General features: G+C 35.7%; 1 protein-coding gene across 4 annotated transcripts in view; it reads right to left on the reverse strand.

Annotated features, from left to right (window-relative positions):
- NAA16 (N-alpha-acetyltransferase 16, NatA auxiliary subunit) overlaps nucleotides 1-18,312 on the reverse strand; it is a 62,203-nt gene that overhangs the window by 30,957 nt on the left and 12,934 nt on the right. For 3 of the 4 annotated variants that reach the window (XR_005604058.1, XM_039568194.1, XM_039568204.1), the window contains exons 2-9: nucleotides 17,966-18,050; nucleotides 15,751-15,855; nucleotides 15,024-15,181; nucleotides 13,802-13,936; nucleotides 7,733-7,886; nucleotides 6,073-6,192; nucleotides 3,863-3,958; nucleotides 247-353 (exon numbers count right to left, since the gene is read on the reverse strand). Coding sequence is in view for 3 of the 4 variants with exons in the window: in XM_039568194.1 (XP_039424128.1) it covers nucleotides 247-353; nucleotides 3,863-3,958; nucleotides 6,073-6,192; nucleotides 7,733-7,886; nucleotides 13,802-13,936; nucleotides 15,024-15,181; nucleotides 15,751-15,855; nucleotides 17,966-18,050 (960 nt within the window). In the remaining variant the exon portion in view is untranslated. The remainder of the gene's footprint in view (nucleotides 1-246; nucleotides 354-3,862; nucleotides 3,959-6,072; nucleotides 6,193-7,732; nucleotides 7,887-13,801; nucleotides 13,937-15,023; nucleotides 15,182-15,750; nucleotides 15,856-17,965; nucleotides 18,051-18,312) is intronic. The other variant, XM_039568214.1, reaches the window with a different exon arrangement.

Consider the following 18,312-nt stretch of genomic DNA (forward strand, 5'->3'; position numbering starts at 1 on the left):
GCACTCAAAGTACACAAACTTAATGATCATTGATTTTTCAAAAACCTCGGTGCATTCTGCACCAATCTGACTTCAAGCATTTTGACATCAAGTGATCATTCACACATGACGAAATAGCACATTAGGGAAAAAATGTTCAACAACCATAATTGGTAGGTTATAGGAAAAACTACATTAAAACCTCTTAGTCTATTAGAAATTCAATACAGAAGACTTCATTAAAACCAAATAAATACTAAATTTTACCTTTTCTGGATTGTAATATAAAGATTTCAAAGTGGTAAACAAGGGTGGGCAGCCTTTACTGAAGTTAACCCTCAGGAACTTATCCGTTAGTTCTCTAAACTTTTCACCTAGGAACAAAAGTGTGTTTGGTTATATGTCAGTGATTGCAAGTGTTATATAAATATACTCACTAACTGCTGTGCAACTCTGGAAACAGAGGAACTGAGAAACTGCAATTAAGAGTTTTAATCTTTCCTGTTATTTAATAAGCCACAAATATGCTCGAGATTTAAAAAGAAAAATAAAAAAAATCAGAGTAAAATTCTTAAGTTGCTAGTGTTTAGGAGTCTGCTGGCAGACAAGGTAACAGTCCTTAAACCTGCAAAGTCTATTTAAAAAAGAAAATATTAAGTGTTGACTACAGAGGATGCAGCAAAAGCTATTTAAACAAACACTGAAAACATCCTATTAAGAATAACAATGGAAATCCTGCAAAAGCTCCATCATTGGAGGTTTTCATGAGCAAGTTAGACAAATATGTGTTAGAAGTAGTGCAGATATAAAGTTTCCTGATTTGAGGAAGAAGGATGAATGAAATGAACCCTTTGTCTCTCTTCTAGTCCTATTTTTATGAGTAGGACATGACTTGTGATATGATTGTTTCTGGCATTAGAAACAAGACTTATTGCTTCAGAAACATAAGCTCCATATCAGAATCATCTTGACCAAAATATACTGCAGAAAGCTAAAAATCTAATTATATTTTCAATTAAAAATTACAATACCTGCAGTAAGTGCTACCTTTCTGAGAAATGCTGTTTAAAAAAAAAGAAAAAGCAGGACTTCAAAGAGAAGATATCCAGCCAAGAAAATACCTGGTTTTCATGCTTTTATTTCTATGATGAAAGTGATTGTTTTCAGGTGGGGGGGGGGGGGGTGTGTGCTTGGTTGTTGTCATTTGATTGGGCTTTGTCTATTATTGACTTTGTTTGCTTTGCATAGGAATGAACTTGTTCCACACTTCAGTGCCTCCTCTGCTGTGGACTTCTCTAACTTTCTCAACAAGGAAGTAGCACACCTCATGTAATGCTAAGATTCACCCATAAAACTGACACAAAACTGTTGAAATAAACTTAACTTCAACAAGAACACATTAAAAATTTGATGAACAGATTGTTTTCAGAAAATGCAGACACTACTGCTTTGTATACAACATTTTCATTTACTTCTATCAACTCTCAATTGTCCTACACTTACTGTTATCAGCACTCTTGCTAATAAACACTGAGACTAATGAAAGTAACTCATGTTCTCACCTTGCTGTACTTAACCAAACTGCTGTGTATAGAAACTCCTACTACCTGTGAATGGGGATCCATAACTGGACTGTAAGCACATGCTTTATTACAGATGGATTAATTAAAATGTGCTGTCTCACACTACAGAAATTCCCCTACATAAAGAAAAAATCCATCTCAGTTTCTCCTGTTGAATTCCTGTAATTTATTTTCTCGCTGGAAGAATCATAATTTAGAATTTAGGAAAATTCCAAGTTTCCATTAAATACCTATTTGCTTATAGAAAGCAAAACAGTTTTAAAACAAAGTCTGGGGAAAAAAAAAAAGGCACACAGCTGGGCACCCACCTGTGACAAGAAGCCAAGTTACAATTTAGTCTCTGAGGCACACACCTGACCACAGGAGCATATACAAATCTAAAACTGCATGGCCACACACACACTTGATCAGTAAAATTGATGGTAACAGCCTTCCTCCATAAAAGTGGCTCCCAGCTCAATCAAGGAGCTGATTTGTATCAAATACAAGGTTAGGATGCAATGCATGGCAAGGTCTGGACAAGACCTGTCCTTTTAATACTAGCCTGCATTTTAGAGTATTTTAATTTTTAAGAGTAGTTTAATTCTGAATCAAACAGTGACAGCTGTAACTGATCACTGACCACACTGGAACAGTAACTGCACTTAAGCAGAAATTCTATCTTCTTAAAATTTGCAACTATTTTTCTGCAAAGATGTTCCTTCTAACACCTTCACATTCTCGGTATAAAATTTCACCTACAGAAATTCTCATCTCCTGTACTTGTAAACATAGAAAATCATTTAGTAAATAGATTAATCTCTGTGGGATCAAAAACAGTCTTACACATTTATGCCTGATAAGCTTAATACATTAACAGAAACAAGATTTAATTTTGAAAAATTCTTATTTGTTATAAAATGCTAGAGAAAGCAGCCATGAGATTTTTCTTGACCAATCTAATAATGGATTTTGTTTTCATTTATCGTATTGTTACAGCATGAGCAACTAATTCTTGTTACTATACATATTTCTACTTAAATGAACATGAGCTGTGAAACTACACTGATATAAGATACAAGGCAACCTAGAGCAAAACACACAGTGAAATGAACTCAACATCAAAACATGCTATTAATAAAGATATAGGAAAGCATTTTGCAGGTTATTTCCTCGTTTGCTGTGTTACCATAACAATCTTATTATAGAAAAAAACCCCAATTACTCATCACCCAGCTTTTCAAATCTAGCTGAAATGCCTTAAAATTTGCCCCTGTATCTTCAAAGAAACTGAAGTATATAGGATGATAAAAGGCACAAGTGGCAACTTCTCATGAAGCAGTTAAAATCTTTTGATTTTACACAGCAAATGTGTATACGCATTTGGACACACAAGCAACAACAGGGAATTGGACTAGCTATGCTATGGATCATTTAAAGCTACCAACGAATGTGGTGCTCAGCAAATGAGCTAAATTAAAACTAACCTTACAAATTTAAAACCATGAGGAAGTATGTTGGGAATTTGCAGCTGACCTCCAATTTCTTGACACTTGATATCTAGCTTATGTATTTTCCAAAAGTCTTCTGCTGGAGTTTCAGCAGTTAGACAGCCATGCACTAATTTTTATGTTATTTACCATTTCATTTAGTCTCCTTCCTTCTGTTTTGGAAGGGCACAGATTTCTATTTTAACAAGGATATACACATTTTACTTCCAAAACTGAGGGTGCACTGTATTTGAAAGGGCAAATCCACAAAGAACTTAGCTATAAAATGAAAGAATTTGTCCTACATAGTACTGCAGACCTTTTTGTTCCTTATCAAATTAGCAGCACAAAGGTAGTTTTTGTTGTCAAATTAAGTTCTAGTAGCTCTACAAGAACGTAGGCATACATTTTTACAGCAAATGTATGTATAGTAAAGATACAGGAGGGGGTATGCATATATGTACACTCACACCTTGAATTAAAGTGTGCGATACCCTACATTTTAACTCATGATTCTTAACTTGCATGAAGCAGAAAAATTATGTACAGGAATTCCTACAATCTACGTATCATTCTGTACTGTAGTTTTATCAACACAAATATTACATAGCTCATATTATCATATTTGAGTGCATGAAGTTTTTCTATCAAGTCCTAAAACATAAAAGAATTTTGTCTGTTCCAAGACAAATGCATACATCTGATTTGTCTACATGTTCAAGTAGGTATTAAATGCACAAGTAGGTATTAAACACACATTAAACAGCCTGATGAAAACTTCAGAAAAAAGTAAGAAAAAAACTATTACAGAACAGATATGCAACTTGTTACCTGAAACAAAGTTTAAAGGTAATCTTCTAGGTGAAACTGCTCTGGGATGTCTTTTACTAACTTCTTCATAAATCTGAAGCCTCTCTTCTAAAGTGCCTATTATCAGCAAATATAACAGATATAAGTAACAGACAAAAACCTATTCTTTTAAATGTCTTTAAATGTTGAGAATTAATTAAGCTAGACTCCTTATATGGATTTGGAACAATTTAAACATTTCATGTTATTTTTTCCAGTTAATCATAAACATTACTTTATAAAACTGTACTGAGGACACACTGTATATAAAATACACAACTACCAGCATTAATCACTCTAAGGATAAACAGGACCATTACCTTGCACATTCAATCACACAGAGCTGGAGCTTGGTTTCTTTCAGTTACATGTTGTGCAGACCCATTCACACAGTGTATGACATTCATAGCATCAATTAACGCTTTTTCACTATGCATCCATTTCAGACACACAAAGCATTCAGAGAAATAGGCTGCATTTCTAAACCGTAGGTATAAATTAGCATACTGTACAAGCATGCCTCTATTATAGGTCCTCTGGTGACAGCAAAACCAGGGCACGGTACTTCCAGTGTAAGTACTGAGCACCAGAACTCTTTATACCTTAATGTTTAACAAAAATAAAGCTACTTGAAGATTTTTTGCCCACTCCTCCCCTTTCCCCCATAATATGCTTTGGAGCTCCAATGTGGTTAGAACTTAAATAACACTAATCTTTTGCTTTAAAATGCCATTTTTATATAATTAAAATCGATTTTGCTTAAATATTAAATTCGTCAAACAATTTTAAACTGAATACACAGATCAAGACTACATATATATTAAATATATCTCTTTTCCTTTCATAAGAAAAACAGTTTATCTTGTCACTGAGCTCAGATGTTGGGGAAGGGGGGGGAAATCTATCACCCAGTGTCTCCAAGAGATGTAGAATTATAAAAGTTACACTAAAATATTGTTTGGACTGGAACTAAAGCATATGAAAGCCCTAATTGAAGTCACAAGTTGGAGCTCCAGAACTTACCATGGGGGAGGAAATAGTCCTAAGACCACCTAAAAAATAAAGTAGCATTATTAGTTTTATAGAATCAGTAAAGTCTTAGTCTACATAGGATTTTAATATGTCAAAAACTACTGGACTGGTTCTTTGTTAAAAATGACATGCTTTCATCAACTTATTTGTTGTATCAGAGAGAATAACTGAGTTCCTGGGTAATTTAATTTCTGAGACAATAACCATATGATTCAACTCTATGGGTACACCAGGAAAACCACTCAAAGGACAACACTACACTCTGAATATATGTAACAAATGAAGTAATTTTCATTACCCAGTCACTAGCCATATTCGCAGACCTCATGAGACCTAATTGTAAAACTTTCTAGAAGAAAGCTGGTTGAGAAAAGTACTGCAGCCATAGCAACTACAAATAATATAATTATGGGCTTATGATTTATGATGTCATCAGAATAACTCCAATAAACTTTCACTAATTAGTGAAAAACTAAATACAAAGAAACCATTCCTGCATAAATGTAAACATTCTGGAAAGTTACCACTGCAAAACACTTAATACAGCATAAATAGTTGCAATATTGTAGTTTTTTAAAAATAAGCTTTTTTCCTGGAAAAACACAATAGACATGTGAGCTGGCATTGGAGTAACAAAGGTTTTAGTTTTAACACATTTATCACCTTTAAGTGCCTACTAAAAAAAAAGGGAAAAAAGGTGTATTTTTCAGATGGTCTACCTTAAAGGGCCATCTGAAATAGCTATTTGAGTATTTCTCCACATGCCTCTAGAAAGAGGTACCACCTGAACAAGCTTCAAAATTAAAATTTTATGTTGTAACATATGATAGCAGTCTGACAATCAACAACTAGAGAGGAATTAATTGCCATTTGGTTTCCAAGTTCACATGTAGCAAGGGAATGTTCTTCGTGTAAGCACCTTTGCAAAAGCCACCCTTAATTCCAAGAAAATAAATCCTTGCTGTTATTTTCATGAATACAAGATTTTCAGTGAACATTTTAAAAATGAATGAACACACTATGTAATATTCAAGATCAGAAGGTACATCATTTTCTGCCAAGCAGAACTTTCTAATCTAAAGCAGTACCATATCCAACAGGAGCTCTAAATGTATCCTGTAACATACATATTTTCACTGTATCCGTGTAGCTTAACTTACTGGGTTGTAGGGCCCTTTCCAAGCCTTCATAATAATACCAGTTTTCTGCATTACGCTCAATTAACTCTTTGTATACTTCACCAGCTTCTTTCAGTCTTCCTAACTTGAGTAACATCTCTCCTAGAAACAACACAGTACAGATCTATGAATTACATGAGGAAACACTTGCAAGTAAAGTTTACAAGAGTAGATATATAAAATTGGGCTTAAGCATACACAGATTCTTTAAAACAGGCTTTATTTTCCCAAAGGCATTTGCTGTGTGTTACAAATGCTACCTGAAGCTATCACACATAGAGCTCAGACTGGAACATTCATCACCTGTGAAAACAAAGACTACCTAAATGTCTGTATCTGAGTATTTAAAATAGCTATTGGGATTATCAAATAAACAAGCAACTCCTCATTTCAGGACTCCAACACACAACTAGATCAGTTTTTAATCAGGCTATTTACTTAAGAACATTTTTTACATCCACTAACCAGTTTTTTAACCAGTTAAATCACACTGTTTTGCTACTAAGTAAATGGTTCTACCAGGTCTAGCTTGCATGGAATTAGTTTTCTTCACAGCAGCTCATGCTGGGCTGTGTTTTGGGATTTGTGACTGAGTTGATAAATACACCAGTGTTTCCACCACTGTTAAGCAGTATTTGCAGACCATCAAGGCTCTTTTTGCCCCTACTCTGCCACCACCCAGAGTAGACCACAGTGGACAATAACGCAGGAGTGGACCCAACCTGGACAGTTGATCCAAACTGGACAAAGAGATACTTTATGCTATCTAGTTTCATGCTAAGCAATAAAAACTGAGGAGAAGGAGTGTTGGGGCAAGTAGCCATTGCCTGGAAACCAGCTGAGCATCAGTTGGTTTGTGGGAAGTGTACAGTGACTGCATCAGTTGAGGATCTGGGTTTGATTTTCCTTTCTTCCTCTTTCCATCACTCAAGCTGTCTTCATCTCTATGCACAAGCTCTCTTGCTTTTGTTCTTCCTATTCTGTCCTAATTTGACAAGCGAGGCTGGTGAAGTGAGTGGGCAGCTGTTTGGGGCTTACCCACTGGCCAGGGTCAGCCCACCACAACTGCACAAGCAAGGAGTAGCTGAAGAATACGTGCCATTACTCACACGTATTCAGAAATCAGTATTAGCACTTCAAATCCACAAAACAACTGTGAGTTATTTTTAGCCAAAAAAGTCAACCTCAGCATTCACTTCAATAAGTAAGTGCATTAGAAAGCTTGAAAAGGAAACAAGAATTGGATATTTCAGTCAAAAAGGAAGAAAAATATATAAGTGTTTGTACTTCAAACAGTATTCTTTATGAAATTCTTTTTCAAAAGATTAAAACTGGGTTATAACACTTCTGATTTATGGAAATCTAGTCTAGTAAGTACAAATATAATCTGAGATTTCCTCTATTCCTGTGTCAACCCAAGTTAAACTACCTGCATCCACTACCCACTTTGGTAGGAAAACTTACTTTATTGTGCACAAAATTGTAAATCTGCTGGTACCTGTTTTCCTACAATAATTGTTACAAATAAATTAAAGACTTTACATGCTGATTTTTTTTTTCCTTTTACTGTTTAATTGTATATGAAAGCCATTAGCAAAAATTTCTAATGAAATTGGCTAAGGGAAGAAAAGTAATGACTTACCTTTGATTTCTTCCACTATTAATTTATCACATATTTGCTTTTCATAAGTCTCTATATGTTCTAAAGACTCCTGAAAAAGATCTGCCTCTCTCATCACTTGATTTTGATATAAAATCAGTTCACTATATTCATAATCTATTTTATTAGGAGGAACCTGGGGGGGGGGAGGGAAAAGCAATACATTAGTTAACATTTACCAGTACCTCAAAAGCATGCAATATTACAGAATACAAGATTTAAGCTATGGAACATAATCAGGTCTATTTATATACCCATCTAAACATTCAAAATGTAAAACTCCCATTATTCACAATCAAATCAGATTCATTTAATAATATCCTTTTTAAGATAACATTTTAGAAGAAGTCCTTTATTTCTCTTTTTTCTATCATTGTGGCAAGCTAATTAAAAAACTGAATTATATGAGAGAAAGCAAAGATCTTAATTTATTTCCATTCTGAAGGACTTATGCACAATACAACAACTTTGACTTAAGTTCTACAGCAGATGGTTGGGATCTAACAGTATCATTTTCAGCACACCAGAATTCTGTATCAAACTATTTCCAAGAGCAATGACCCATCCATAGCTTAACAATTTTTCAGATTGTAAACTTACACTATTTCTCTCTAACCAAGTGTTCTCTGTACTAAACTTCAATACCCCAGAAAATATAGTGCACAAGCATACAGAATGTTTTCAAGCAATGGATAATTATTTTTAGGTCTGCTTCCAGTTGTACACCTAGGACTTTCTAAAGGCTACAGTATAACTAGTGGCTCATCCACCTTGCAGTGCTACAACAGCCAAGGAAGCAGGGTGACATTCAAAGTTATTCCTTTCAGAGATAACTCCCTAAAGTGGATTAGGGCAATGAAAAGTCTTGCCAGAGTTATGGTAATTCTTTTCATACTAAATGCTCTTCACTAATATACAAAAAAGCTACTCCAATCACAAGAATGTTAGAGAGCAAATGCAATCTCCAGACAATGCCCAGCAGACCAATAAAACAGTTTGCTATCTGAAAGGTACTGTACTTAGAGAAATTGTAGGAGAGACTTATAATCTAATATGATTTTTTTACATAATGAAAGATGAGAAGCAGTTCAGTTTGACAAATGTTTATGATACTCTTTCCTGTGACACTACATACTTTGTTTCTTCCCGAGCAACCAACACTTTAAAGTCACATTGGTCACTAAACAGTTTACTATTATTTTCTGTTCTCTGAAAAAGCTTATCTTTGGTTTTTAAAGAGACAAATAATTTAATAAAAAACAACACAAAAAGTCAAAACATTAAATTGGCTGAAAGGAACATTATTATTAAGAATACTGTCCTAAACCACTACTTTCAGCCCTTCCCTAAGCACAAACTGATTTTATAGGATTTAACTTTTCAAATTTTGAGAGGCAACTTTTACAGTACTGCTGGGCATTTTTAGAAAGATTTGCTTTTACAGATTAGTGTTCTGAAAGATAGCATAACTAAATAAAATACTGTGAAGATGCGTGTATCTGACAGTGAACATTACTATGAAAATAACATAATTCAAGTACTTTTTGTAGTAGCTAATACAGAATAGCAAATGATGGCTAATGGAACAAGACTATCTTGCACATATTAGTCAGTAAGTTGCATGAAATTCTACCCACTTCTCAAAGTATATCTCTTACCTACAGCTCCACTTCCATTTCCACCTTTGCTCAATTTTTAGTTAGTCTATATTACCCGCTAGAAATCACTAATAAAAACACTGTTACCAGGAAAGCATTTTTAACTGCTTCACAGAATGGACTCATGGAACAGGGGTTAAGCAACATTAAGTCATGTCTTCCTGTTTATCTTTCCTGCAACACCATGGAACGAAACTGCAGGGCACCAATTTAGTTCTTTCTCCTTCACCTCCTCCTAAAAATATCCTTTCCTCCAACACAATACACATATCTAAATTCCACAACTAGCACAGCTTTTTGGCACATCATGAATTGGTTTTAGGCCTTCAAAACACAGATTACCCAAAAACCCATTAAAAATATATACACAAACAGATATCAGTTGACCTCCTCATAGCTGTTTTGGCTCAGCAGGATAAAAAAAATAAAAATTACTCTTGCACACAGAGCAAATCCGCCAGAAAGATACTGCACTTACTATCACTCCATTTAAAAAGCTATTTTTAAAAGTAATTTTAAGGAAAGTCCATTTTCAAAGAAATTTTGAAATCTCATCAATTTAATGATTACTTAAATAGGTAATTCATCAGAAGGCAGGCAGTTAATAAAGCAGTACTAAATCTGAATAATCAGATTGTTTTATAAAGAATAAGATATTTTATAAAGAGAATGTCCACACCACTGTTATTGCTCTTCAATACATCTTTACTCCTCCCACCCCCCAGAAGAGTTATGATTCTTGCACAGGAGATGTCCAACTTTCTCCTGAACTCAATTCTGCTCTTTCAGAATAAATGTCTTCCTGTCCTCCTGGACCAAAGAAGGATCAACTTTAGAACTGCAGATGCCCTAACAACTGTCACTGGAAGAATGTGACAAGATGCAGCCAAAACATACCTAAGAGCAGACCCCCAAAACTCTAGAGGTTTTCTGTCCATACCTGTATTTGTGGGCCTGATGCAAAAATTAGGAATAAAATAAAAATTAAGAATAAAAAATTGCTCTGGAAAAGAAGGAAGGAAAAATGGGACATACAACAGTAAAACAAATTGCATAGTTGTTTTACACCTTGGTTCCCAAAATTTAAATTCTGAACTGACTCTTAAATAATTTGACTTAACTTGGGACAGCACAAGCTGTTACATTTCCTGCAGTGATGTCTACCTTTAACCTCATAACCTGTTTTTGACTGAAATATTGTGCATCTGGACAATTTACAGCTTTCAGATGACAGGCAACATTGATCTTAATACACCAAGAGACAGAAAATTCACCATTTCCAATGATAACTTAGCCACAAGAATAAAATTGTCAATGATAAAGAGCAATTTATCACTTCAATTTGTTGATCAACTTCCGGACACTACTCCTTCCTTTATTGTCCCTGCTAAGCAAGCTTCCTAGCTATTACTCTTCCCAAACTCAGCATCCAATTTGTAGTAAAATCACCTAGGTTTTTTCCTGTTTACAGTAAACAAAGAGACTCTCTGCCCTTCACAGACAGCTTTTTCTCTAGTCACCTTATCTTGCCATATTGTTCTAGTCATTTTCTAACTTTTGACAACGGGCTCATCAGTAAGTCTTGATCTCTCAGTAATCAGTGTTTTATGGATAAAATCCCTGCTTGTCAGAACTAAGAGCATATTTTACTTTTCACTCATAAGCTTTGCCCTGAGGGACAGTTTTACAATAAACTAAGCCAGTGTAACTGCAGTCTGGATCAACAAAGGCAGCTCACTTCCCTCTATTATTCCCCTTCCTCTTTCCCCTTTCACCTCACAGTTGTTCAGTCCAGCCAATCAATCCTTCCAAAGAGTGATTATTTTTCTGGCACTTTGGCTTCCTGAACCAACCCTCCACAACTCAGTCAGTGCTACACAAGGAAGTGGTGCAAGCACACAGGAAAAACCCAGACTGCTGGTTTTGGCAACAGCTTGTAGCTAGACTAGCTCCATTATTTTGTAATACTGCATCTTCAGATGTTCACCTACAATCACTAAGATGACAGTTCCTTGAGTTTTTTCTTGGTTTTACTGCTTGGTTTTGGCTGTTTGCATTCACATCTGAATGGAAAGAGCTGCCTGAGTAATTCAAGTAAATAAATATCATCCTACATTACCACAATTTATTATTATGACAGCAGCATTTTATATAACATGTTACAATTCTTTGTCTATTCATTAACATGAATGGTAAACAGTATCAGGCCTAATACAGATTGCCATAAAACTCCTCAAAAACACCCATTTGTTGAGACCTGCTCACAAGTCATTTGGGTACCCTTCAGTCTCTCCACCCTCCTTTTAAACTACCACCCCACTGTAGTCACTGCAATATTCTGTGAAGTCAGTCACAGAAGTTCATCTGTCAAGTTGAGCGCATACGAAGTACAGGCTAAGAGGGGAGATTTGGGAAGGAAAGTAAGCAAGATGTGCGCCTCCTCAAAGATCCATGGAATGCCCTGGATTTAATTATTTTAACTGCAGGACTGAAAAACCCAGACACTGCAAAACCAGTACATTTGGAGAACATTGTGGAAGAGCCAATGAATGGCAAAACTGAGCTGTGAGTTTGCCTGGGCTCTCCTGATTGTTCTGGACCCAACACATGGATTCTCCCTTCCAGTGTATGGGGTTCTACCAGGGCCTGCACACATGAGGGAGCTGGCACAAAAAAGCACAAGACTATTTTTAAGAAAAATTGAACTAATTTGTTCATATGTATTTTTAGTGTTTTGGAGGAAAAAAGACAATATACCACTTAAGTGTCTCTAACAATCTCAAAAAAAGAGGACAGGCTTGACAGGACTAATTTCCTATAAAACTACATTGCCCAACATTTGCTGCATACTTCTGTCCTTCAATGCTTAAGGAGCTTTTCCACCACTTGCCTCTGACTGACACGATGCTAATCAACAGTTAAACCAGCTCATTGTGCAAGTACAAGCAATCTTCTTTTTTATGGGAATTTCCCATATATCTCCAGTTTTATCAGAAAATGGCATCAGTGCTTGCGCTCATCTTAGGATCATCTCTGTTTTAGAGTGAGATTTGAGATGGTGGCAACTTGCACAGCAGACTCAACTGATATCATGCATTCATCTACATTATTTAAATCTGGCTTAGTCACTAGACTGAACAGTCTATCATGATGGACCTCAACCAACCATATTTACACACAGCCTTTTAGAAAACACAACACACCAACAGCATCACTTCCATTCTCTCCAAGGGGCCAATACCACTATTAAGCTCTCTTAGTCCTTGAAGAGCCTCAGTTTCTTATGCTACATTTGCTGGTTTTCCATCTACTATATAGTCTTTCTAACTTGAACAGTCATTTTGACACCAAACTCAGATTGGGCTCTGCTGACTCATTTGAGAATGACGACTTTTTGGTTGTCAAACACTAACAGAAGATGACCCAATTTTGATTAAAACTCATTCTTTTCAGTTTTTACTCAAATTAGAAGTTACAGCTCTTTTGAAATATCAAGCTGTATATACCCAGCTTGCAACATCATTTTTTTGACCATGATATGTGATCAAGACAAACACTGGTCTCTCCTAGCCATTTATTTCCTTTCTTACAGTTAATCCCGTATAGAACAACTCAGAAAGGATATGAGATTTTTTTTAAAAACACACAGTCTAGAGGTCAGGTAATATCTTAGTATTTTTACACAGTACTTCCAAGATGCCTCCCTAGCTGAATGGATCTATAAACATGTTTCTTTTTCTTTCCACATTACAGAATAATCGACACATCCACTCTGTTCTGCTAATTTAGACTTTATAGCTCTGCATTACCACTAATAGAACAAGGGAATAGTCTCTCTCAAAAAAGGTTATACTCAGTGATTTTAGCATTGTACCATTTGATTTACTCAGGTCTCAGCAACACTGAGTCTGATCAAAGAATTTTCAGCTATACTTTCATGTTACTCTGAAACCAAGCATTGATTTTAAGTGTACTATATACAGGGGGTATACAAACCGTTGACAGTATCTCATTCTTTGTAGAGATGTAGTGGCATCCAGACTATTGCAGGAGAAAGGGCAAACTAGCACACCCAAATTTTTAAACTATTTTCTGTAGTTTCACTTACTGAAAAGGGGTAGGATCATCACAGGTTCTCTAGCTACAAGTCTCACAAACATTAAGTTTCTCCGCTTGAGACTTCTATCTTCAATCCTAATTGTTTATTGAGAGAGGAGAAAAGTACTCCCGTAGAATTTGTGTCTGTTCCTAAGCTCCTGGAAATCTTTCTGCTCAAAGGAGAAAGCTCCACAAATAAATTTATTCATAATTGATTTATATTTCCAAAGAACTAATTCCTCAGATTCTATCCCTTATACAAAAACTGTTCTGCTTCCAGACCAGGAAATCTTACCTGCTGGGTTTTCCTAAACTCTTCAAGTAATTTTAAGGCCATATCATAATCTTTCAGTAAGTGGTATGCAATGGCATATCCAATCCAGGAAGCGCGTTGTGTGGGGCGCAGTTGAAGCAGCTGGTATCTTGTCTCCTTCAGTAAAAGGAAAGCAATTTATTTAAAGAAGAATTTTTAACTGGAGTTAATACCATTTATCATGATTTAACACCAAGACAGCCAATATTTTAAAAGAACTTTTAAAAGCCGATGGCAATCTTTGAAACTCTAACAGCATGGGGACAAGCAGCACATTTCTGTTTGATAAATCTGGGGGCTACATTCTAAATATGTAAGTCATGGAACAAAGCATAACATCTATTTGTGAAGTCACAGAAGGTGTCATTTTCAAGAGCACCTCTTACAGGCCTAAATTATTTCCAAAGATAGAGCTTTGAAACCTCAGAAAGCACTTTCCTCTAGAAAGCAGGAGCTCACTGCCACTGAAAGAGTGGCATTCATTCTCCTCATGCCTAGGCACAAGGTCCTCACACACTACTGTAACACTTCTCAGAACTTCTTCCCAAGTCAAATCATATACTCAAATCAGCTATTTTATCTTCCCTTTGCATTAGCAAATTCACAGGAATTAACATCCTTACTAAAGAGGCCAATTAATGCCAAGCCCACAGTTTACACCTCTACTTCACACGAAACAGACCAATCAGTTCAGCCATTTTGAAACTACTCACAGATTTTAGACAAATTTTAAGGTTTTATTTATAATAATAATCATCACTGGGATTCCAGAATCAGTCATCATGGGGCAAGTTACCCACATACTCACAAGAAACATGATAATGTATTTCTTAACAAAAAGATCTTCAGCTTTTGCATCCAAAACACCATTTGTATTGTTTTGGCATGGTAAGTACTTCTACTTGCTAGTATAAGTATTGGCCCTTTTTCTTAGTATTTTAGTGAAAAATGAATTAAGAACTATTTTTACAAGGTGACTGATGAATCCAACTGCACAGAACAAATATTTCTAGTTCTGTTCTTGACCTTATATAGAGTTTTACCACAGTATCTTTCCTTGCTTTCCTAAACTATAGCTTAAAACATTTTTGAAACAGAAAAAAAAGTAGTAACAGAAATACTACCAATAAAAGGCTTCACAATGAAAAGAACAAGAGAGTAATAAGGTAACAGCCATAAGTGGGAATTCAAAGAGAATACTTACTCTATATCCTTCTAAATCTCTCATCTGAATCTGTAACAGAGAGAGATCCCTCAAGATCTGTAGATTATCTTTGTCTAGTTTGAGTGCATTCCGGTAACACTTGATGGCTTCATCATATTTCTTATCTGAACGCTGCAGAAGACCATAGACATGCCAACCTAATGTAGGTTAAGGAAAATACATTTACAATTTTCACAAAATAACTGCAGTGCACTTGTGTTACAGACCAAACAACTTTGCATCTTCCTTGAAGACCAGCACCCTTATAAATGAAGATGGATTACTGCAGTCAGACTTTACTAACACACTGTAAAATATTAAATGCTTTCAAATATTTTTTATGAGACTTTACTGCTTAACTCAAATTCAGAACCCCCTGAGCATTTTTATACAAATTAAATTATCCAAACTCCACTGCAAGAACTATTCCCCAAGATTTATTGTTTAAAACAGGCTACCATAATTACAGTAGGAATTCTTACTCATAGAAGTGTTTCATTACAACAATGTACTTTGTGTACAAGTTCTACTCGTCCTCTCTTGCCTATCTGTAACCTCAATTAGACTTCAGATTTTACAGTAAGGAATAAACACAGAGCCCCACTTGATTCATTGACAAAAGGGAAACTTAGCATTTTGTGCATCAGAAGTGTCACAATCTCAACATCTTCGATTTCCATCAATAGTGTCATAGCAAAACAAACAGCTTTTGTACTACAAAGGATACAGACATGACTCTTCACATCGTTACGAAGTCCTTTACGAACAAATTCGTATGCTTCTTCCTTCTTCCCTAGGCAGTTCAAGGTCAGTCCTTTCATCGCAAGAGTCTCTGTAAGAAGTATCAGATACTTATGTTTCTGACTTCCCATATGCCAGCTCCACAGTGCAGATATCCTTTGAAGTTGTTACACAGTGAAGTCCCCCATTAAATTTAGGACAGCAGCCTAGCACAGCTGTAGACTGTTACATGGAAGCATTTCCTTTCTTGAAACTGGTCTTTTTAACACTTGTAGAGCATCATACAGATGTGATGAACAAAGACAACACAAACTTTTATTAATTAAAAAATACACTTCCGCTGGCTCTAAGGGCATTAACAATAAAATAAAGCAAATTTAGAGAGCTCCTCAATGTGTATTAAAGTTCCAGATATGAAGACCAAGGGAAAAATGGCTGTGTCATACCACAAGAAAAAAATCTGTCAAAATCAGTTCCCCTGTTACAGACTTCTTAAAAATCATTAGTTAAGGGAAGCATATTTCCTGGTACCATATTTGGACTCTAAGAGACCTTCTCAATGCAATAACATTTTAATCAACGTTCTGAGAGGCACAAGATTTCATCCAGTACACTGGTATGACTTTGGTATTGTTCTCCCGCTTCTCCCATTCTTCAAGGCACACAGTAGCCAATTACAACCTCTTCCCCAGTATTAAGGGCAACAGCTCATGATCTCCAGGTCAGGTGTAACAGCAGTTTGAAGTTTTATTGATAGACCCATTTAACACTTTTTCTGTACAGTATACCTATAAGTAAATGATGACCCAAAATGAGTCAAGTTTTTTTGTTGTTATTTTTAAGTTGTCCTACATCCACACTGTAAGAACAGAGAAAGCCAGAATGATACCTTTCAAATAATATTAAGAAGTTTGAAAAAGAATATCCCCACTGTGGGAATGGGAGCAAGCTAATCCTGCCTTCTCACACCACTGAGATAACTGCCCAGCCACACCAATCCATCTGTTTGCCACCTTCTTACTAAACTTCTGAAACTCCTTTTCTCTGAAGCTAAGTGTGACAACAGTGCAGCTTTCCATCAGATCATTTCACTGGCTTAGTTCTGCTTCAGCTGCTCATTCCAGGCTTTATTCCCAAGCTTCAAAGCCATTAGTGGCTCAAAGCCCATGTAGTATGTGGATTGCCAAGGCAGCTAGCTGTCCTGGAAAAGTTTAAGAGGAAGCAAGAGCAGAAAAGACAGATCTGTATACTGAGATGTTATAAAAACAGAAGTGCTAGTAGAGACAAATGCATTAGGTCAGAGCTTGAACAAAACCACTCTAGCTTTGAAGCAACAAAAAAACTACTTTTATCTCTAGAGAAGTTATGAAGACAACAAAGAAACAGCAGACACGGATGGAAGCATGAAAAGGATTAGTCAAACATTTTGACAAGATTTGACAACATCAAATAGGAAAATAATTTTACTGACACATTACATGCACACTCAGTGTTAGGTTGCTTCAACAGCAAAAAAAAACCCAGAAAAATTACTGTATCAGAAGGAAAGACTGTCTGAATAATATAAAAGAAACCTGTAATACAATAAGACTAGAGAATCTTGTTGAGGATGTAAATAGAATTTAACAGATGTAAATAGAAGCAATATTTTTCTGCCCTGTTTCCTACAACATTTATCAGAACAGGATCACCAGATTCTGTCTTCAGCTTCAAGTATTAACAGCAAGAGTACTACACTTAACTCTGCTCCCTTTAAGCAGCAACTTGGTATGCAGTACAGAAAATTTAAGAGTATGAACTTGACAAAAAAACCCTCCAGATTTTTAATCTGTTAGCAGAACATGTTCATGTAATATTCAAAAAAAGGCTGGGCTTGCTTTAAATAGGAATGTAAGAAAAACCCACACTAGTATTCCGACCCAGAAACCTAGAAAGGCAAGTTGGAAGCTTCACTGAAGTGCTGCTTCCACCATGTATTTTCATCTTCAACATCTAACTGCACAGGAGCATTTCACTGAGGTAGAGTGGAAACCTGGTCTGAACGTACAAAGACTGAAAATCCAGAGTAATTATTCAGTCATAACAACAGAGTCACACTCCACAACAGGCTCCTTTCTTTCCTAATAGTATGATATAGACTAATAATACATTTAACCTTGTGACAGGAGACAAAAAAAAAAAAATCTTGAGTCTGCAGTTACCTCCATGTTCAGCAAATTTTGGGTTAGAGAGGATCATCTTGCAGAACTTGAGTCCATTTTTGTACTGTTTTTGTTCGTAACATTTCTGCAAAAGAGGTGAAATACAATCACTGAAATGCATTTAAAACCACAGTACCTTAACATACTATTACAAATGCAGTCATTCAACCAGCAAGGTATGGTGATCAGACCACTAACAAGCTCTAGGCAAATACAGCTATTCATACTAAATTGCCTTTTCTCAGCATTCAGAACATCCAGCCAATACTATACCTCATGGTCTACTTTTTTATAAAAAACTAGTTCCTTTTCAACAGAAATAGGAAAGGGAAATAGCAATATCTACT

Source organism: Corvus cornix, chromosome 1 (assembly GCF_000738735.6).
Source record: "Corvus cornix cornix isolate S_Up_H32 chromosome 1, ASM73873v5, whole genome shotgun sequence".
Classification (NCBI taxonomy): domain Eukaryota; kingdom Metazoa; phylum Chordata; class Aves; order Passeriformes; family Corvidae; genus Corvus; species Corvus cornix.